This window comes from Diceros bicornis, chromosome 15 (genome assembly GCF_020826845.1).
Source record: "Diceros bicornis minor isolate mBicDic1 chromosome 15, mDicBic1.mat.cur, whole genome shotgun sequence".
Taxonomy (NCBI): Eukaryota; Metazoa; Chordata; class Mammalia; order Perissodactyla; family Rhinocerotidae; genus Diceros; species Diceros bicornis.
In genome coordinates, this window is record NC_080754.1 from 28,644,804 (window position 1) to 28,665,969 (window position 21,166).

At 49.5% G+C, this 21,166-nt stretch overlaps 1 protein-coding gene across 1 annotated transcript; it reads left to right on the forward strand.

The window, feature by feature from the left end:
* Positions 1-1,140: 1,140 nt before the first annotated feature.
* On the forward strand, positions 1,141-9,979 carry LOC131414546 (palmitoyltransferase ZDHHC19-like). The gene is made up of 8 exons (XM_058555556.1): positions 1,141-1,265; positions 1,610-1,731; positions 2,263-2,402; positions 2,829-3,001; positions 3,396-3,501; positions 8,910-8,995; positions 9,338-9,542; positions 9,946-9,979. The coding sequence occupies exons 1-8, from the start codon at positions 1,141-1,143 to the stop codon at positions 9,961-9,963; spliced, it is 975 nt and encodes a 324-aa protein (XP_058411539.1). The 3' UTR covers positions 9,964-9,979.
* The last annotated feature ends 11,187 nt before the right edge of the window (positions 9,980-21,166 follow it).

Consider the following 21,166-nt stretch of genomic DNA (forward strand, 5'->3'; position numbering starts at 1 on the left):
GGTCCGTCCCCTGCTCTCTGTTTTCAATCAAATTAACTTTCTCAGAATGTTCTAGTTCAATTACTCCCATTCACTATCAGCCTAAGCTTTTAAAGCAAAGCAGGAACCTTGGAAATACATATTTGGCCCATGTCCACGAGTAATACAATCACTGTTGAAATTGAAGTGACCTCCAAAATGGCCACTACTCTTCAACACGCAGGAGCTCTGAAAATGAGTGCGGTGGCTGCCTGTCGGCCAAGACTCCCCAGTCGGTCGGTGGTAGATGCTCTGAGGCTCATTGGTGGCCCCTGAGTCCCAGTTGGGGGAATCTTCCAAACACAGAGGGGTTCAGACGCTCAGTGGCTAAAACGAATGACAACTGTCAGCTGCACGTAAGAGAGAAGCCAGTTATTTTCTCAAATAATACGCAGCTCAGGGGGAAGGAGTCAAGGCTGGGGCAGTGACTCAACAAGGTCCTCACATGTTGTCTGTGTAGCTTGTTGAGGGGCTGGCTAACGGGTCAAAGGGGCCCCCCCGGGCCAGCACATCTAGGTTCAAGACAGGAAGAAGGAACAGAGCTGTGCCACCTGTGTCCTTTCTCCCTTTATCAGGAAGGCAAAAGCTGTTCTAGAAACCCTGAACACACATCCACTTGTATCTCATCGACCAGAATTGTGTCATGAAAAGCCTGGAAAGAGGAAGCCTGCGAAATTATTTTGCTGCCCCCTCCCCCAAAGTATAATTTTAGAAGAGTCCAAAGGAAAAACTGCAGACAGATGAGCAATGAGCACTGTTGGCTTCTATTGGCACTTTGCCTGAGAGGGAGATTGGAATCACCTCCTTCTCCCCATGTGTTTGTGTAATCTCATGTGGTGTGCAAGCCAAGCTCACAGGGGCAGGACCTCTCAGTCCCCAGCACGGGTGGGGGTGGGGTGGTTGCTGTGGGAAGTGACAGTCACAGGCTGCAGAGCCCCTAGTCCACATTCTCCTCATCCTCTGTGATGTCACACTGGGACTTCTTGCCTTCCACCCTGGGCTGAGGCTTCTGAGCTCACTATGGCCTCAGCGTTCGCTGGGAACATAGGGCTCTCGGAGCCAGTATCAGGGAGGGAGCCTGTGGGCACCAGAGGTCCGGCCATGCGGCTCTGGGAAGATGGCATGCCCCTCACGAAGGGGCGCCATCCCCCGCCTCAGATCCCAATTCCCTGGCTCGTCCCGAGCCTGCTCGCTGCCTTCAGTGGAGTCCTGCTGGTCGCTGTCAGTGGACTCTTCTTTGGTTTCCCGTGAGTCTCCCACACAAGCCGGCAGGTTTCTTACAGAGTCAGAAAGGAAGACAGATCATGAGAGTCCGGACAGGGGAAGTGCAGAAGAGGCGTCAGGGAAGGGAGGATATTCTAGGCAGTGGGAACCAATGTGCAAAGGCACAGAGGCATAGAGTGCTTGGTGCCTTTGGGAGCTGTTGGTGGCTAGGAGTATTGGGTGACATTTGGTGGAGCCTCTCTGGGTCTGTCACCGCCCTGGCTATTTAGAGCAGGCTTTGAGGTCTGTGAGTCCGGACCAGGTGGAGTGAGTCCCGCGCGGAGCTTTGGGACTCCAGGATCAGCGCTGAGTCCTGCTCTGGTCTCAGTTGCAGATGGCTGGCCCAGAATGGGGAGTGGGCCTTTCCTGTTGTCACAGGACCCCTCTTCGTCCTCACCTTCGGCATTCTCATGTTTCTAAACATCTCCGACCCTGGTATCTTGCACCAAGGTGAGCTCTCGGGCCCCTGGGAGAAGGAGGTAGCACCCTAAAGGGTCCTGCGTGCAGGGAAGATTCCTAAAGTGCTCCTCCCTTGTCCCCTCCTCGGGCCTCAAGACCCCGTCACCCCACATCCCCTTCACTTGGGCCCTGCTTCTGTTGCTTCATTTCCCAAGCCACCGAGATGCGGTACAACAGGATTCTGGAGGCTTTCCAGTTGCCTTGGAGGCAGGGCCAGTGCAGGCTGGGAAGAGAAGCCAGCTCTTGGCAACCACTCAGTTGTGTCTTCTTCCTTCCCACTGCACACTCCTTACATCACTGACAGTTCCAAAGGCCTGCGTTCTCACAGAAGTCCTCTGGCTGGACGTCTACCTTCCCTTGGACTGCCAGCCTCTCTGAGTTTGGTCAGCTTCCTCAGTGCGGACTAGGATTCCCCTGCACACCTCCTTGCCTAGGCCAGTGATGCTGCGGGGCGGCCCTCACCCCGGCAGCAGCAGTGTGACGAAGGGCTCCTGCCGCTGCCCAATCCTCTTCCCATGCCAGGCTCCAACGAACAGGGCCCCAGGACGGTGCGTGTGGTTTGGGTGAAGCACATAGACTTCCGCCTGCAGTGGTGCCCACAGTGCTGCTTCCACCGCCCGCCGCGGACCTACCACTGCCCCTGGTGCAACATCTGTGTGGAGGTGAGCGCCCCTCTCATCTGCCCCCTTCTGGCCCACACCCCCACCCGCTCTGCACCTGCCTGGGACCAGGAGGCCCACTTGCACAGGGGACCAGTAGCAGACCTCAAACCACTTCCGGGACTGCTAAGGCCAAGGGTGGCAGTAACTCCCAGCCACTCTTGGTCACTCATGCAGCTCACTGCCTCCCTGCCTGCACCTGTCCTGGGAGGCTGGCCCCTGCCGACCCAGGTGCTGACACGCCCAGGAGCATCGACATCTATGCTGAGCCTGGTCAGGCCAGGGGGAGGAAAGGCACCCCTGTCCTACCCCAGGGCTGGCTGACACTAGATGCCCAAGGGCCCCACGGCTGGCTGTAGGCCTGGCCCGGGGAGCTTGACCTGTCCTCTTCTGGTGTCCAGAACGCTGTCCCCTCTCCCTCTCGCTCAGGACTTCGACCACCACTGCAGGTGGGTGAACAATTGCATAGGTCACCGGAACTTGGGCTTGTTCATCCTGCTCCTCCTGTGCCTATGCTTGTACTTGGGCTCCATGCTTGTCACCTGCATGGTCTTCCTCCTGCGCACCACCCACCTGCCCTTCTCCATTGACAAGGTCATCGCGTATCCACCAGGCTGCAGGGTCCACTTGGCGAGCTGTGGGCAGGGCGAGGACAGCCGAAGGGCGGGGTCCCGGGGGCGGGCGAGTAGTGGGCGGGGTTAGAGAGAAACCCCCTGGGGAGGACCAGTCTGGACCAGGGGAGGGTGGTAGGGTCCAGGCGATGGGTGGGGCTAGGAGGCACTGCGGTGCGTGGGCAATCTAGCGGGGTCTTGGATGGAGGACGCTGAGGGTGGCACGGAGACCAGGTCGGCAGGGTGGGGTGAGGTTTACCAGGGGTTGGTGGGTGGGGAGAGGATGGACTGGCTGGTCGTGCGCGGGTCTGTCAGGGCTGGAGTCGGGGTGAGGGGCCCGGCCCGGGAGGTCCATTGCGGGCGCAGCTCCTTAGCTCGTGGGCAGCATCGTCGTAGTGGTCCCCGCCGCCGGCTTCCTGGTGCCTCTCTTGGTGCTTCTGCTGATGAAGGCCAGGTCGGTGAGCACCGCCCAGCGCTCCTACGAGGACAAGGTATGCGGGTCTCCGGGGTGCCACGAAAGCGGTCTCTGGGCGGTCACCTTGGGCCTTTAGGACCTCCACACTTTCCGCCCTTTCTCCCCCGCCCTGGTCCTCATGGCCTGACCTCCCTTGAAGGTGCCTCGTGAGGCCTTGAGGCCCAGATTCAGCTCAGATCTCACTTCCTCTAGGGGCTCGGGGGTCCCTCTCCCTCCCAGGTGCACTGCGTCGAGGGCCTAGTGAGTGCTAGGCTGCGCATCCATTATTTTGAAGGCTAGGCATGGAGGTGAGGCAGGCCCCATCCTGCGCTCCTGTTGATAAGGCCCCTGAAGTCAGAGAATCTCCCGCCCTTCGCCCGTGCACATTGAGAGAGGGGCCTGCCCTGTGCTGTGCAGCGCAGCGCAGACTCAGAGGGAATGGAGAGTTCAGAGAGGACCGCGGTGTAGAGGGTTTGGGGGCAGAAGGCAGAGCGAAGGGCGTTGCCGGTGAGGGGCAGAGCTTGCAAAAAGGCAGGGAAGCTGGAAAGTTTGTGGAATGTTGAGGATGCTGAGGGGACAGTTGTAATTGGAGCAGAAAGTGGATGGGAAATCAAGTGGACTGCTGGGCTCGGGCCAGATGGAAAAGGCACGAAAGTCAGCTGGAGCCTTCTCTTGGTGCGGTGGAAACCTGGAAGCCAGGACAGGTTTTGTTTTTTTTTTTTAACATGGAGTAAAATTCACCCATTTTTAGTGCCCAGTTATAGGAGTTTTGACAAATGCATACAGTCCTGCAACCACCTCCATAATTAAGATTTAGAACAGTTCCATCACCCCCCACAATTCTCTGAAGCCCCTTTTGTAGTGGGTTTCTCCCCATACTTGTTGCCCCTGGCAACCACTGATTTGTCTTCTATCCCTCTTGTCTTTCCTTGTCCAGAGTCTTGTGTGGATGAAATCATAGCCTTTTGAGTCTGGAGTCTTGCACTTAGCATAATGCGTTTGAGATTCCTCCACGTTGCTGCCCGTAGGAGTTCTTTCCTCCTTTCTCTTGCTGTGTACTATTCCCTCATATGGATGTACCACAGCTTACTTATCCATTTGCCAACGGAAGGATATTTGGGTTGTTTCTGGGTTTTGGTGATCATAAAGAAAGTGGCTATAAACATTCGTGTACAGGCATGGGAAGATAAGTTTTCATTTCTTTGAGTCAATTCTTAAGAGTGGCATTGCTGGGTTAGACAGTAACTGAATGTTTAACTTGATAAGAAAGTGCCAAATTGTCTTCCAAAATGGCTGTACCCTTTTGCATTCCCACAAGCAGTGCATGGGAAATCCAGTTGCTTCTGCATCCTCATTAACATTTGGCATTGTCACCTTTTTTTGTTTTCTGATTTTCCGTTGTAGCTAGTCTAAGAAACGTGTAGTGGTATCTCATTGTGGTTTGAATTTGCATCTTCCTAGTGACTAATGCTGTTGAGCATCCTTTCATGTTCTTATTTGCCATCTGTATATCTTTGATTAAATGTCTGTTCCAATCGTTTGCCCATTCAAAAAATTATGTTGTTTTCTTAGTATTAGATTTAAAGAGTTCTTTCTATCTGCTAGATTCAGCTACGTGTTTGCAGTCTTTTCCGAGCCTTTGGCCTTATTTTCTTGCCAGTGTTTGTCCAAGATCAGAAGTGTTCAATTTGGATCAAGAGCGTTTTCAGTTTTGTCTTCAATGGCTTGTGTTTTGGTGTTGTAATTAAGAAATCTTTGCCTAAACCGCGGTCACCAAGATTTTCTCCTATGTTTTCCTCTAGAAGCTTTATAGTTTTAGGTTTTCTCTTTAGGCCTCCTATTCATTTTGGGTTAAATTTTGGATATGAAGCAGGGTATGAGTCAAGACTTATAGTTTTGCGTGTGGGTTGTTCCAAGAGCATTTGTTGAAAAGACAGTCCTTTTTCTGTTGAGTTGTCTTTGCACATTCCTCAAAAATCAATTGACTATATAGATGTGGGTGTATTTCTGAACTGTCTCTTTTGTTGCCACTACCACACTGTCTTCACTGGTAGCTTTCTATGAAGTCTTGAAATGACACAATGTGACATCTCCAACTTTGTTCTTTTTTTCAGAGTTCTTGTGGCTATCCTAGTTCCTTTGATTTTCCATATAAATTAAGAATCAGCTTGTCAATTGCTAGAACTAAGTTTGCTGAGATTTTCACTTGGATTGCATTGAACCTATAGACCGCTTTGGAAAATGGACCTTTTAACAGTATTGATGTTTTAATCCACGAAAATGGGATACCTCTCCATATTCAGGTCTTCTTTGATGTCTTTCCTTAGTGTTGTGTAGTTTTCAGCATATACAGCTTGCATACCTTGTGTTAGATGTTTTCTAAGTATTTCCTTGTTTTTTGTGCTCTTATAAATTTTTTGCAAAATTGAATTTACATTTGCTTATTATTGTTAGAAAATACAGTGGACTTTTGTATGTTTGTCTCGGATCTTGGAATTTTTCTGGATTGACTTATAAGTTCTAGTAGCCTTTTTGTTGATTCTACCTCAAAATTCATGTCATCTGTGAATAAGGACAGTTTCATTTCCCCCTTTCCAGCGTGTCTGGCTTTATTTCTTTTTCTTGTCTTCCTGCACTGTCTCGGCCCTCTGCTACAGTGGCAAGTGGAGTGGTAAAAGTGGAGATCCTTGCCGTGGGTTTCCTTCAGCAGGACAGGGACTTGAGTAAAGGCTTTTTTAGGAAGACTGTAGTGGGCCACAGTGATGAGGGAGGGGCTGGAGACACCGAGGCAGCTGAAGGGACAGAGGAGCCCTCTGTGCCCACCTCCTCCCATCCTTCCCATCACCACTCCATCGCTCCCCCCGTATTTGGTTCACAGCTCCCGTGTGACGCCTCTGCTCATCCCTTCCTCATCAGCCCCCTGTTGTCTGCATGCCTTCTCTCTCCATCCTCAGTCCATCATTTCAGCCTCTCTTGGGCAGCACTGTCCCTTCCCACATCCTATGGTTCTTCAGCCTCGGGTCGGGACCTAAGACCTGCGCCCCCTGCACTGCTCCGCATGGGGTTCTTCCAGTCCGGGGTCTCCACCCTTAAGAAGCCCGACTGGGGTCTGCACTCTGTGATTCACCAGGCAGGGCTCTTTCCCATCACCTGCAGATCCCATTTCAGGCATCCTTCACACACCTCCACTTCGTTCCCTTCCCGCCTGCATCCCCTGACCGCAGCTTCTGCTGGGGCCACTTGCTTAGTGGTTCATAGTAAGGGCTCTGGAGCCAGACCATGTAAATTCACTTGCCAGCTCCACAACATGCCAGCATGGAGATCTTAGGAGTACTGCTTGGCCACCTGGTGCCTCAGTTTCCCCATCTGTAAAAGGAGGCCGCATGGGTTAATATGTGTAAGACACATAGCACAATGGCTGGTACAAGTAAGTGTCCTAGACTTTGTTGTTGTTATTATTTCCGTTCCTTGGCATCATCATTGCCACGTCTTCATGTCTCTCTCATCTTACAAACAAAGCAAATCTCCGTTAACGTCACAGGCCTCCACTCCAACTGTCATACTCTCCCCTCGGCACAGCCGGAGTTTCTGACAGAGTTGGCTGTGCTCACTAGCATCGTTCTTCACCTTCCTCATCCCACTTCAGCCTCTGTCCTCACTGTCACGGTGATGCTGCGCTCTCCACGAGGCCACAGCCAGCAGGCAGTCCTCAGACTGATCTTTCCTGGCCGCACACAGCCCCATGTGGAACGGCACGCAGCTGCCATGACCCTGCCCCAGGCTCTCGGGGTCCCGCTCCCTCTGCTCACCTGGCTGATGCTCCTCGGCCTGCACCGTGGAGTCTTGCCCTAGGCTGCCTGCTCTTCTCGCTGATCCCCTCTCCCTGCTGCTCTGCCACCCCCAGCTGCCCTCTCCACCCTGAAAGTTACGACTGGCTTTGTTGTTCATGGTGTGTCCTCTGTCCCCAGCGCAGTGCCCGGAACATTGTTGAAACCTCAACATATTTATGAGCAAAGAGTGAACCTGCAGACAAAGGAATGCATGCGGCTTTGGGAGGAAGAGAAAGAAAGAGAGAGAGAGAGAGAGAGAGAGAGAAGCCTGATGCCATAAACCCTGGGGAAGAACCGAGAGAGCAGAGGCAGCAGGGAGTTGGGCAGGAGACGGGACAAGAAGACGCCCACTTTGCTCTGGGCCTGTGGAGAGTGAGGGCGTTGGAGACTCGCAATGGGAGCAGGAGACCCGGGTCTGGAGCCAGTGAGAGGGGACAGTGTGTGAAGCTGAGAGCTGCTGGCTTCCGTTCCCAGCTGAGAGGGGCCATGTGGGGGAGCACGGTGCTCTGCTGTATTAGTCAGTTCTTACAAATTCCTTCAACAGCTATCATTCCTTGAAGCACTGAATAATCAGCATTTTCCTATGCTCCATGTACATCTCATGAATGAAAATATATTTCTCTAAATTTGAAATTTTGAATGTAAATTTAATCAAAGTCTTTTAAGCTTTTAGTTTCCCTTAAATGCTTTAAACACCCTAAAGGACGCAGAACTCAAACTCTCACAATGGTTGCTGTTGGTTTTGGCCACAATGGGACATTCTGGAGCTGTCTTGACTTTTCCTCCCCCAGGGCTCAGCTGCCCTGCCTGGGGTCCTGGTTCATTTTGGTGGAGAATAGTGTTGAAGATCAACGTCTTTGTGACAGGGGCATGGGACACAGGAGAGCTGGTGGTGGGCAGATGTGCTCCTGGGCCCCTTTCGGTCGTGACCAGCACTTTGTAGCTAGGGCGCTTGAAGTCGGGGTGAGAGTCGGCCTGCGCTGGGGAGGAGGAGGGGATGAGGCTGGTGGGTGGAGGGCGGGGAGGACGAGAGCTGGGTCAAGTGTGTCCAGGAGAGGACTTGAACTTTCGTCTTGACCTTTACTGCACTAGGCGCTCAGGACTTTGAACCCCGATTTCCGGGGCCATGTGAGTTTGGGTAGGAAATATGATTGGGCCCGAAAGCACTGCCCTTCCAGATAGTGAAATTCAGTGAAGGCACAAGTTTGGAAGTAATGAGTGGTGGGAAAGCAGAGAAGTAGGGGGAGCGGGGTGTGGAGCCGTCTTTGGAGCAGCTTAATAGAACAAGGCAGATCTGAAAGCATATTTGGAAGGAGGCAGCAGGAGGATGTGTGTGGCCAAAGGAGACAGAGAGGGGGAGGATGCTGCCAAAGGGGGTACCAGGTGCTGCGGGATCCCTGAGGCGGCAGGAGTTGGGGGTGCGGGGCCAGGGGTCGCGTGGAGAGAGCTCCTCGGAAGTGGGTTGGGGGAGGCCTTGGCTGACCCTTGCGGCTTCCCCGCCCTTGGAGTCTTGCTGCAGCCCTGGGCTGAGCTGACCGGCTCAGGGAGGGCAGTGGGGGCGGCCTGCCCAGTCCTGCTGGATCTGAGCTCCTCTTCCCACCCTCGCCCCCTCCAGTACCAATACCTACATGGACACAACCCTTTCGACCTTGGCTGTGGCAAAAACTGGTATTGGACACTTTGTGCAGCGCTGGGACCCAAGTGAGTTGGCAAACCAGAGGCCTGAGTGGTGGCCCTGGGGCTGGTGGGGTGGGGTGAAGCTGGGTCATCTCGCCTGGCCCCTTAGCAGAGCTCCCAGGTCCTTCCGCTCATTCTTCCTATTGTTTTGGGATTTTCCCCAGGGCCTTGTGGGAGCATTTGGAGTCCCCACTTCCTTGCCTCTGTGGGTTCTTGCCCCAAGAAATGGTGTAGAGGGCATTGCAGCCTGGATGAGACAGGCCCCAGCTCCCCGTGGTGCCGAGCACTGGGCCTTGTCCTGCCTAAGATGAGGGGCACCAGGCAAGGAGGGTCACGACCACCTCCATCTGGCTTGTTGCTCCCCAGGTACATGGCCGAAGCTGTCGGGCTGCAGAGAGTGGTGGGGCCTGACTGGGTGCCCACGCGGAACCTGCACTTCCCGACGTGCCCCTCCATGCCCATTCCCGAAGCCCTCCCTGGGCTGGGGTCTGGCCGCCAGGTCCAACCTCTGGATCTGTACCAAGCAGGGCAGGATCCCCCAGGGAGTGGTGAGGCTGCAGCCCTCCAGGAGGTAAGGGGTGTGTGTGTGTTTGTGCCCACACATGCGCACGCGCCCGTCGTGTTGGGAAAGGGCATCTGAAGATTGTACAGGTTTAGGGAAAGCCCCCCTCCATGTTTCACTGGTGCTGAAGCTGGAACACTCCGAACTCGAGGGCGGCGGATCATAGGCCAGCGGAGCGTTGAAAGTAGAGTCACAGGCCTGCAGACTACATCAGGGGTCCCTGCAGAAACAAGGGGAAGAGACCACACCACTCACTTGCTCGTTGCCCTTGGGCCAGTCCTTTACCCTTTCTGGGCCTCAGTTTCCTTAGCCATGAATGAGGACTGAGACTAGGCCAGTGAGCAATAATTTGGGGAGGCGGATTCATTTATTTACGGGCAACTTTTAACCTGAAGCTCAATGTTTGAAACAGGTGGCAGTGGAGCTTTAGGACTGCTGCGGGGAAGGTAATTCACAAGCCCCGCCCACAGGGCCCCTGCAGTGATGTTCTGTGGGTCCTGCCCACTCCCTTGGCTCTGCCTAGGGGGGTGGCACCTTGGACAGTTTCTTGCTCCCGAGCTGGTGGGTCATGCGGTGTGAGGCCGGCACCTTTGGAGAGCTGACCTCCTCCACTCTGTGTTTAGATGCACGCCGGCCGGCCCAGTGTGGCCCCTGCTGCTCAGGCCCGAGAGGCGGCTCGATCTGCCTCTCACCCATTTGCACCCGGAGATGCCAGGAGACCCGGCACCTGAGCCTCACCTCCTGAGCCCCGCGTGGAGACTCTCTGAGCCCTATCCTTGCCCAGTCCCCTGGCGAGAGTGCCGAGACCCCTGAAAGCCCATTAAACACCCTTTGCCTGCCTCCTACAGCTGCCCTGCTGCACTGTGTGTTGGGATCAAGGGAGTGGGGCGGTGAGGGGGCCTCTGGGGGCTGAGACAAAGACCCGGGGTGGGGGCAGCCAGGGTTCAATACTGGCTGGCTCTGCGATCTAGTGCAAGACACTGAACATTTCTCTCACCCTTCAAACGGGGAAACCATAACAACCAAAGCGAGGACTGGAGATGATGGAAGAGAAAACCCAGCAGTGCCTGGATGTCGGCCTAGCCAAGTCCTGGCCTCTGCCCTGCGGCCACCCTGTCTGACTGCAGGGGGCGCGCGCTGCTTGGGAATTCGCCCAGCCTGGCCAGCTCCAGCCTGGCAGCACAGGAGGCTCCTGTGTGGGTTGTGGCTGGCCCTCAGGCTAGGAGTGTGCCCTCCTGCGGCCTCAAGACAGGGAAGTGGAGGAGTGGGGTGTGCCCCCTCACAGTCCACCCTGCATCATTCCTCCAAGTGGGTCTCACCTTGGTCACTCCCTCCTGTTGGGGAGTCAGATGCCGGTTCTAGTCCTGTGTCTGGCGGTGGGGGGGGGGCGTGTCCTAGACTCTGGGAGCCAGCAGACCTCTGGGTAGGGGCAGAGAGGAGGAGGGAACCATGTCAAACGGTGAATCCTCCAGTGGGCAGTGAGTGAGGCTGAGAGTGGGAAATAATGGTCCATTCCTGGCAGGTCCTATGAGGATGAAATCAGGTGGTTCATGCAAACACCAGGTACACAGTAGGCACACAGTGTCTGCAGCCGGTATGATTCTGGTTATTTTCTCCTTCACACTGCTAACAGACCACCCTGTGTTCCTCCAAGGACCACCTTCTCATATTCCTGGGCCCCAGGCTCCGACTCCAAAACTCGGGGTTGGGGTGGGCTGCAATCTGAATCTGAATATTTGTAAAGTGCCCGGTGTGATTCTGCCACTCTGAAGTTTCCGAACTGCTGCTTTAGGAGGTGAGGATGGGCACCACCACACTGATTCCTGTCCCCCTGGTGTCCAGGGGAAACCAAGATATGGTGAGAGCGAGAGGGCAGGATGTGGCTGAAGGGCCAGATGAACAGCCCCGGGCCCGTGGACATTGTGTGCCTGTGTGTGCACGCCCGAGCTTGTGTGTTGGGGCAGGAGCTCATCGTTGGGGAGTGTCAGCCCAGACTGGGGAGGTAGGTGACCTCCGATGCAGGCCATGGCTCCGGTTCTCTAAACGAAGAGTCCCAGTGGAGGCTGCCCTTCCCTCTTCCTCCCACCCTGACTGTGGTGGTCTCAGGCCCCGCTGTGTCCAGGCCCAGCCTCACCCAGGGCTTGGCTCTGGCTCCCTGGGCTCCTGGCCAGCCTCGCTCAACCCTAGGAACTGCAGCTCTTTTGTGTTCCCTCTTCCGTGGTGCCAGGTCTCCCCAGTCCCAAGCTCCATTGGGGTGCAAGCTTGTTCTCAGCTCTCATCCTGCTCAACTCAGGGGTAACCGTGGGTCCTGGGGAGGGCTGCAGGATATTCGCTGACAGGCAGAAAGGCAGCCCAGTTTGGGCCTTGCTTTCACTGGCTCCAGTGGCCACCCTTACAATTCGTGGGGCCTGCATTTATGAGTCAAGCTGAAGAAACCTCATCTGTCTGCGAAGCCGGTAGTCCATGGTCGCATGGTCAGGGCAGGGGGGCATGAGGCCTTTTGAGCCCCGGAGCCCAGGTGTGCATCTGGCTCACAAATCTGTGTGGGTCTCCCGTCTGTGTGTGTTCAGAGGGCACAGCTCAGCCCAGGCTGCCCAACACTGAGGAGAGGCTCTCAGGCCCACTCCTAAATGGGAGTGCTAGGGGTGGTGTGGGCCTGGGCCTCATCGGAGGAGCATCCAGGAACGTGGGCCAAGGCCTGGAGGGGCATATGCCTGGAATGGGGTGAGTGTAGGAGTGGCGCCTGCTGGAGCCCCAGCTCTGCAGGAGGCTGGGAAGGCCAGGCCCCAGAGTCTGGGGAGGCCTAGTCCCACCCTGCCCTGCTGCCCGTCCCTCTGCCTCCCTGCCAGGATAAGAGCTGGGCGGCTGGTCATCAGGGTGGCACCTCTTGGGTCCCTGCCTCCGGCTATACTGGCCACTCACCCAGTCCCAGGCTGAGCCTGGTCATTGCTAATTAAATGAAAATTCATTTTTAAAGTAATGTTAAGTCATGGTCATTTTTGTCTGCCATTTATCTCCTCGCTCACAGCTTTCTAAACCCTTTCTTTTTTTATTATTCAGGTATGAGGGTCTTCTTGAGCATTTCTTTTAGGAGTGGGCGTCTTGTGGCGAGGAACTCCCTCAGCTTTTGTTTATCTGGGAAAGATTTTATTTCTCCATCATATCTGAGGGATATTTTCGCTCGGTAGATTATTGTTGGCTGAAAGTTTTTGCCTTTCAGATTTCTGAATGTATCGTTCTGCTCTTTCCTAGCCTGTAAGCCTTCTCCTGAGAAATCTGCTCAAAGCCTGCTAAGGGTTCCTTTGCAGATTCTTTTCTTCTGCCTTCCTGCCCTTCACATTATTTCTTTGTCATTGACTTTTGCCAATTTGCCTAATATATGCCTTGGAGAAGGTCTTTTTAGACTGGTGTCATTAGAAATTTTATTAGTTTCTTTTACTTGTAATTCCAGTTCCTTCCCCAGGTTTGGGAAATTCTCAGCTATTATTTCTTTGAACAAGCTCTGTGTTCCTTTCTCCCTCTCTTCTCCCTCTGGAATATCTATAATCCTTAGGTTGCATTTCCTAATTGAGTCGGATATTTCTCAGAGAATGTCTTCATTTCTTTTTACTCTTAGTTCTCTCTCCTCCCACATCTGAAGCATTTCTATATTTCTGTCCTCTGAATTGCTTATTCTGTCCTCCATTATTTCAGCTCTGTTATTTAAGGACTCCAGACTTTTCTCTATCTCAGTCATTGTGTTTTTCCTCTCTGACATTTCTCATTGATGTTTCTTGATAGTTTCGATCTCTTCTGTCAAGAATTCCCTTTGGTCGTTAATTTTATTCGTGATTTCCTTGAACAATTTTTCTGAGTTTTCTTGTAACTTCTTTAGTTTTCTCATAATAACTATTGAGAATTCTCTGTCATTTAGATTGTAAATAGCGGTGCCCTCAGGATTGATTTCTGGGTGTTTGTCATTTTACTTCTGGTCTCGTGTCTTAGTATACACTTCCATACTATTTGTTGTTGTGGATTTGATCCATCCCAGAGTGGTAGTATCAGGTTACAAATTCCACCTTCAGCCTCTGGGTGGTGGCAGGACCTGTGTATTCCAAGCCTGCCCATTCCCTGGCGGCTGTGTCTGTCCTTTGGAAGTTATGCTGACGGAGCCTATCTGCATTTGACTGCTGGACGCCGCTGATTTACACATATGTGTGCCGGCACCTTGGCGGGGGTCTCTTGCTCTGGCTGACCAACAGTACTTGCGTGCCAGGTGGGGGAGGGGCGCTTTCATTCCTGTGCACGTGCCCGCAGGTGCTCCTGCTCTGTCCTCGCTCTCTGCCCTCCTGGGATGTTCGGCTTGGTGAATACGGCCCAGTGATTGCCTAGCCGCCTCAGAGTGGAGCTGTCCCACAGGCTGGGAGGCAACTCAGAGAGCGAAGGCATTCCCGCGAATGACTGCCCCCTCCCCCTTCTCCTCTCAGAGCTGCAAGCGGTCCTGCGCCCTAAGTGTCTGCCAGTGGGGGAGGTAGAGGAGGTTCCCCTTACCTCTTTCCACTGCCTCCCGGGCAGTTCTGCACCTCCACGTTCAGAGATATGGCTGCATGGGTCTCTCAGACATCTATTGTGTTGTTTGAATGTCTCTGTTGATTTATGAGTGTCCTTTCCATTGTATCTCAGCAGGGAGAGTCTAAGGGAAGAGCTCACTCCGCCAGGATGCTGACGTCACTCTCTTTGTCATCGACTTTTGCCAGTTTTACTGTTATGTGCCTCGAAGAAGCTCATTTATCGTTGATGTAATTAGGAGTTCCATTGGCTTCATGTATTTGTCAGTCCAGTTCCTTCCCGCGTCCTGGGAAATTCTCAGCTATTATTACTTTGAAGAAACGCTCGGCTCCTTTCTCCCTCTCTTCTCCCTGTGAAATACCTATGGTCCTTAGGATGCTTTTTCTAGTTGAGTCGGATTTTTCTTGAACAATTCCTTCATTTTTTTTTTAAATCTTAGTTCTCTCTCCTCCTCCACCTGAAGGATTTCTATTTGTCTATCCTCTAAATCACTAGTTCTTTCCTGCAAACATCAGCTCTTTTTTTTTTCATGAGGAAGATGGGCCCTGATCTAACATCCATTGCCAATCTTCATTTTTCACTGAGGAAGATTAGCCCTGAGCTATCAACTGTGCCCATCTCCCTCTATTTTGTTTGTGGGATGCTGCCACAGCATGGCTGGATGAGCAGTGCATAGGTCCACGCCCAGGATCCGAACCTGCGAACCCCAGGCCGCCGAAGTGGAGTGCACCAACTTTACCACTACGCCTTTGGGCCGGCCCCCGTCAGCTCTATTTTTTAAGAATTCTAGATTATTTCTTATTTGACTTATTGTGTTCTTCATATCCAGAATTTCTGCTTGGATTTTTGTTTATAGTTTCCATCTCTCAGGTGAAGTATTAACTCTTCTCATTAATTTTATTCCTGCTTTATTCCTGTGCTCATTGAACTTTCTGAGTCTTCTTGCAACTCATGGAGTTTCTTTATGACACCTGTGTTGAATCCTCTGCCATTGAGATTGTAAATTTCTGTGACTTCAGGGTCAGTTTCTGGAGAAGTGTCATGTTCCTTCTGCTCTGAATTGTTGCTCTAGTTTCTCGTGGTGTTTGATGAAGTAATGTTTTGCCAGCGCATTTGTGGTTGTATCCGTTGGCAGATTCCACCTGCTACCACTGGGGCTGAAGCAGGAACTGTGTTTCTGGTACTACCACATCAGCTGAAAGTTGTGGAAGTGCTATGGGCATTTATGCTGGCTGGGAAAGCATTGGGCCAGGTGCGTAGGTCTGCCAACCGCTCTTCTCATCTTCACTCCGGTTGCTGCTTCTTGGGCGGGGCTTCCAAGGGGGCTCTGAGCCTGGGCCACCCCTTGGGACTGAAGCGGCCTTGTGGGCTCTTCAGCCGGCCACGAAAGTGATCACACACGGGCTGAGTATCAATTTTTCAATATATGTCATCGTTCCTATCCAGTTATCATGGACACTACTACTAAGTGGAGCTATCTACAAATTATAGTTTAAATGTTTTGTGGAATGTTCATAGGGCCACTGGACTTTTCCCAAGCATAAATGTGTGACCCAGAACTCCTCTAAATTCCAGTTATTAGGGGATCATTTTACAGTTTTCCTGAGAATTAATTACCTTGTAAAATATACTCACAGTTTTCCATATTCAGACTCACAGTTACTGTATGTAGGACCTCGTATGTGTGCTCGGATCCTGATAGGCTGGGCCCAGGCGAAGAAATATTTTTTCTCTTTAAAACTGGATTGTTCTTTTCCTTTTCATGTATAGTGGATGACTATGTCAATCCAGCAAAGATTTAAATTCAAAACCAATAATCAATTAAGGTTGGCCGTTGTTATAGTCGTGGTCATAGCCTGCAAAAATGAGGGTTTGGAGATGGAACAGAAAGCATAAAAGGGGACCTTATTGTATGCCCATCAGAAAATAAAACAGTAAAACTGATCAACAGAATTCTGAGAGAAACAGCCACAAATTCTGCAACAAATAGCAAGCAGCAGATTTCTCTCATCAGTGTTACTCAGTCTCGTGTTGTGAATTCTGTCGGTATTGGCTCAAAAGTCTGTGTTCCTGAAGTCATCTGTTCCCAGACCCTGTAGTCCTAGAGTCCTGAGTGTCAGGTCCTCCCGGTATCTGCTATGGTGGGTGTGTCAGCTTCTTCTAGGAAGGCTGTAATCATGCATCTGTTCCCTATATCCCTTTCTCAGGCTGTCTTTTTTGGGTGCTTCTTCCAGAAGACCCAATCTCTGGTTGTAGCTTCTAGCAGGGACCTTCAGGCAAGAATGAAGGGAGCAGAGAAACCACGTGTTGATGACAAGGCAGGTTAACTTCTTCCAGTAACTAACAATATCAGAATGGGGAGAGTGGAATCTCTATGGGAGTGAGGTACATAGGCACGTGGGTCCCTGTAATTGTTCCATGAAGACTCAACTGATAATTAATCCAATGAGAAAATGGATTAATGGACAATGAAAACAGTGACGAATCTGTTATGTACAGTTTGTGCCACAATTGCTGCCAATTGACATAAGTGTTTTAAACCAAGGAATAAAGTATTCTTAGAAGCTAATTTGTTGACATTCTCTGTGTCGGGCGAGGCACTTGAATTCTAATGTGCTTTTCCCCACTCTGCAAGAGTATGTAAATTACTGAAAAACAATCATATTTGTTACCGATCCCAAACACAGGTTCATTTACCCAGCGCACAGGAGGGCCAAAAAAGTAAAGGAACTGAAACAGCAGGCTTGTGGCAAGGAAAGAGCCTTACTATCGAAGGGCAGCCAGATGAGTAGACGGGAGTTAGAACTCAGATCCACCTGGTCGAATGAAAAAAGGTTGAGGTTTGTATCTGAGGTTTTCGGTAGGGGAGGGAGAGCATGTGCCGTGGTTTTATGTAGGGGAACAAGAGCATGTTCCGGGTTTGAGGTAGGGCAGCAGGAGCATGTGGCTGTGCTGCTTGGCACCTTCCAGCAGCCTGTGTTTGGCCTTGAAGACTGAATTTCCTTTCTCTTGACTTTCTGGACTTTTCTGGTTAGTTTTCGGCATCAGCCTGCATTTGGCCTTGTGAGGCTGAATCCTGATGTCTGGGCCTTGACTTTCTGGGAAAGACAGCTCACTCATATAGTGAGGAGAGATAGGAAGACCTGGTTAGTTTTAGACAACAGCTGATTATGCTGAATATGCACAGGTGCAGTTAGCAAAGCTTATGTCAAAACTTTTGGCTCTAGGGCAGATTTTTGAACTTTTTCATGCTCGGTTTCAGTTCCCACCTCTTATGATCAGGCTTCAGTCTTCGGGAACGGCGGTGAAGGCCTCTCTAGCTACCTTCTGCTGTGAAAGGGCAAAGATCAGGATGGGAGGAATGAAACTGTTTTACCGTCACTTTAAAATAGTTTTGAGTACCGGGTGGGGAGAGAGAGCTACGCTTTGCATCACTAATATTTTAGTACTCTGATCAACGGCTTTGGAACAACACTTAAGTTCATCACTTATAATTACATGGATAACCACACAGATAGCAAAATAGACAGCCCAAATTTTAGTATCCCCTCCATAATGGACCTCAGTCCTTGAGGAATCCCGGAGAAGGTGACTGTAAACCAATCAAGGTTACTGCCTGGAAGCTCAGGTGAAATCTGATGTAGCCAAGTAGCGTGCTGTCTAATCGTCCAACAAGTAATGTAAGAACCTGGGAGTCATGTATTACTCATCTATAGGAGGCTGTCTTGTGCACAGCAACTTGCAGTCTGTCACGAGTCCATTTGAGCATTCGGAGAAGTCAGTGTCTAGAGGATGAAGCCAGCCAAAGTTTGGGAGATCCCAGTTGTGATGTACTTCTGTGGCATGATTCTTGTTCCCTGTGGCGTTTTCAGTATGGTCCCCTGCAATCCAAGAATTCAATAGGACCCAGTCTCCATGACAACGATGCTGCAGAGAAACCTCTGACGGTGTCTAGTTCCTTGGTTTGAGTTCCCTTCAGGGCTTTTGGATCATCTCTGGAACGTAGAAAGGGTCTCCCAAAGTTAGGCCTATGTTGTGTCAGCAAGTAACCAGGTATTTAATAGGAAGCATTTTTAGAAAAGAAAAGCAAAGTTAATGGGTTTGGAGCAAATGATAAACCAATTTCTGAGCCCAGGGTATGGTTATTCAAGAAGATCTCTGGATGTCAGCATTGAAGACTCCCCTGCAGTTTAAAATGTCTCCGATGATGTCATCAGGTGTTCAGGTAAACCTTTTGAGTGGCTTACACAGAAACAGGCGTGAAGATCGTCCCAACATGGGTTGTCGTGGTGCGCTCTCTTAGGTTTATATCAAGTTCTCCAGCTTCAGGTTCCCGGGCTTCAGGAAAAAACGTGATTTTAGTTCTCAATGATTGGAAATGAAAAGGAAAGAAAAAGTTGAAAACGTCAATTTGGAGATCTGTACCAGATATTTGAGCAAACTAGCAGAATTCAGGATCCAGTCCAATTTACAAATAAAAAACAAAAACCTTGAAGTTTTTAATGAACAGAACCAAAATCCAACATCCACAAATGTGTATTACAGTTTCTATTGAAACATAAGTTTGCTCGCTAAATTTACCTTCATTTGTACCAATGACAGTGAAATTAAGAGTCATTGGTTTGCAAACTAACTCTAGTTTTAATAAACTTTGCCCAATGATTTACATAAGTACAGCAAGAGTAGCAATTGATCATATAGGTTCTTTTAAATCTGCTTTGCTGGAACTTTTTATAAGGAATCTCAGCTTGAACTTGAAAGGCACCTCCACGCCAGGAAAAGTCAAGCCAAGGACTTGTCATCAGACTTGACCTGGGATACCTACAGATTTGTGTGAATTCCTCTTTTCTCTTGAGGGTCCCCCAAATATCCTAAAGTTCTTGCACCTGCCAGGGAAGTGCCCTGCTTTACTGGCCTGGTGAGGTTTCTGGGAACCTTGTAAGCAAGGTGCCAGGGCAATATTTTTAAGTGGCTTTATTCCGGAAAGTCCAGTGTTTGCTTCTCAAATTTGTACGGTCATATCCAAGTTTGTGTATGTTTCTGTCAAATATGACATTCCAGTCAAAGCCTTGGCAATATAACCCGTTTCTAATTCTGCCCTGCTATAAGGGAAACAGATTCTTATTGAACTTATACAAATAACTATATTGCCATGAAAATAAGAATACTTACTCTTGAAGAGTTTTTAAATGCTGGAGGCATAAGATAAGGGAGAAAAAGAGAAATGCTTCCCTTTTGCTTACAAATTGCTGTAAGTCATAGTTAGCTTAACGAGAAAAGAGAAAAAGGTTTACTAACTCTGGAAAAACAAAACGTTAAATATCAGCAATATTTCAAACAGGGAGTCATAAAAATTATAATCATCCTCATCAATTTATTCAGTCCTACGATGTCAACTTTTGATCTTCTGTTTGCAGTTTCATGAGGCCACTAATTTCTCAGTTACAGTTTTGTGATTTCCTACCCAGATCAGTTTTGTAATCTGAAAGTTTGTCAGAAACCTGTATTTTAGAGCAAGTGTCAGGGTCCTTTCCATGAATCTCTCTGAAGATGAAACATGAGAGTAAAACAAGTGCCTGCGTATGACCCAACATTCAAAAATGGCATATTGGCAAAGACACTCGGCTATTTCTGTAACATACAACACTTTGAGATAATGACTAGAATTATGACTGACAACCAGGACAGATCAGAATTTTTGGAATGTTAGATAATTTTTAGAAAAGAAATCCTACGTTAGTAACATTTACCCACACAATATTACCTCGGAAGGCTTGTTATGGTTTATTTGATAACGCTTCCCATGTAATTTAACGTACCAAATAAGTTTCGTGAGTTTACATCTTCCTCTTTGTAGAAAGAGAGAACAAATTCTTGGAAACATCTCAGAGCTGATTGGAAATTCTCAAAGCTTTCTTTTTAAGTCAAAAGAAAGACTTGAATTTGGGGGGAAGTTCATCAAAAATATCAAAAAGGTTTAAAACACTTGGTCATGTAGGAAACAATGCTTAGTTATTCATTTAATCAAGGAGACAACAGAATCAGCAAAGGCAACAGAGAGTTCAAGCAGTCAGCAAACCTTAATAGAGAGACCTCAGTTCCTTGAACATAGGAAATTATTTTCACAAAACATGGATTTTCTGTCTTTTAGGTAAACTTACTCAAAGGTAAAGAAAAACTTTTTATAACCTCTTTATCAAGAGCAGACCCAAAGTTCAAGAGAATTATCTTTGGAAGAAAGAAAGCCAAATTCTAATTCTGCACCAGCTTACTTTTCATATTGAAACGTATTGACTTAATTAAATTCATTTCAACCACAGCCAACTTGACCAAGAACACAGAACTCCTCAGGGTTTTCCTTTCGCAACCCTTCTGTCGCTTACTTTTTACATTCAGAATTTGTCCCATGCCTTCATTTTGTCTTTCCTTATGCTTTAGGACAGATATCTCTATGCATCATACCTTCTTTACTGCAAACATACATTTTATTTTCCTTGCAGACAGAGGTTCTAGAAATACGTGTTTTCAAAGGAAAATTTTTGAGCATGCATAAAACCCGTTTATTAATCAACTTAAGCATCTTTAAGGTTCCCTGTGAACAGAAACCAAAGGCGGACAAATCTATGCTTAGTAATCAATTTCTAATTTTTTTTAATGCAGAAATGACCTAGGTACTCAACAGATTTTATCGTTTAACTTAATGTAGCAAAACTCTTAAGTTTTAAGTTACCAAAAAAGATTTTCAAAGCAGTTTTTCAAGCATATAGGCCATAAAACATAATTATTGCACCCCAAACCTCTTACCCATTTGTATCTATCTAAATTATTTGTTCCCAATAATTATGTTTAGGTTACTCACAAAAATTTCATGTGACATTAAGCCGTTAGCCATCATCATACTGTTTGAAGTATATACACCATAATGTGATCATTGTTAAAAGTTCCCCAAAACACCTTTATCCTTTTCACATCTATTTCGTTTACTTGTTCCCAATAATTATGTTTAGATTGCCTACAAAGCCCTCCTGAGACATCAGACAAAATCAGCCATTATTGAAAGTTATTATTGTTGGCCGACAAATTTT

What these genes read in the sequence shown, in the direction of transcription:
- LOC131414546 (XM_058555556.1), top strand. Translation starts at nt 1,141, where the DNA reads ATGCCCCTCACGAAGGGGCGCCATCCCCCGCCTCAGATCCCAATTCCC. An exon ending in GGACTCTTCTTTGGTTTCCC is followed by an intron (nt 1,266 to 1,609) that starts GTGAGTCTCCCA and finishes CTCTGGTCTCAG; the next exon opens with TTGCAGATGGCTGGCCCAGA. An exon ending in GGTGCAACATCTGTGTGGAG is followed by an intron (nt 2,403 to 2,828) that starts GTGAGCGCCCCT and finishes CCTCTCGCTCAG; the next exon opens with GACTTCGACCACCACTGCAG.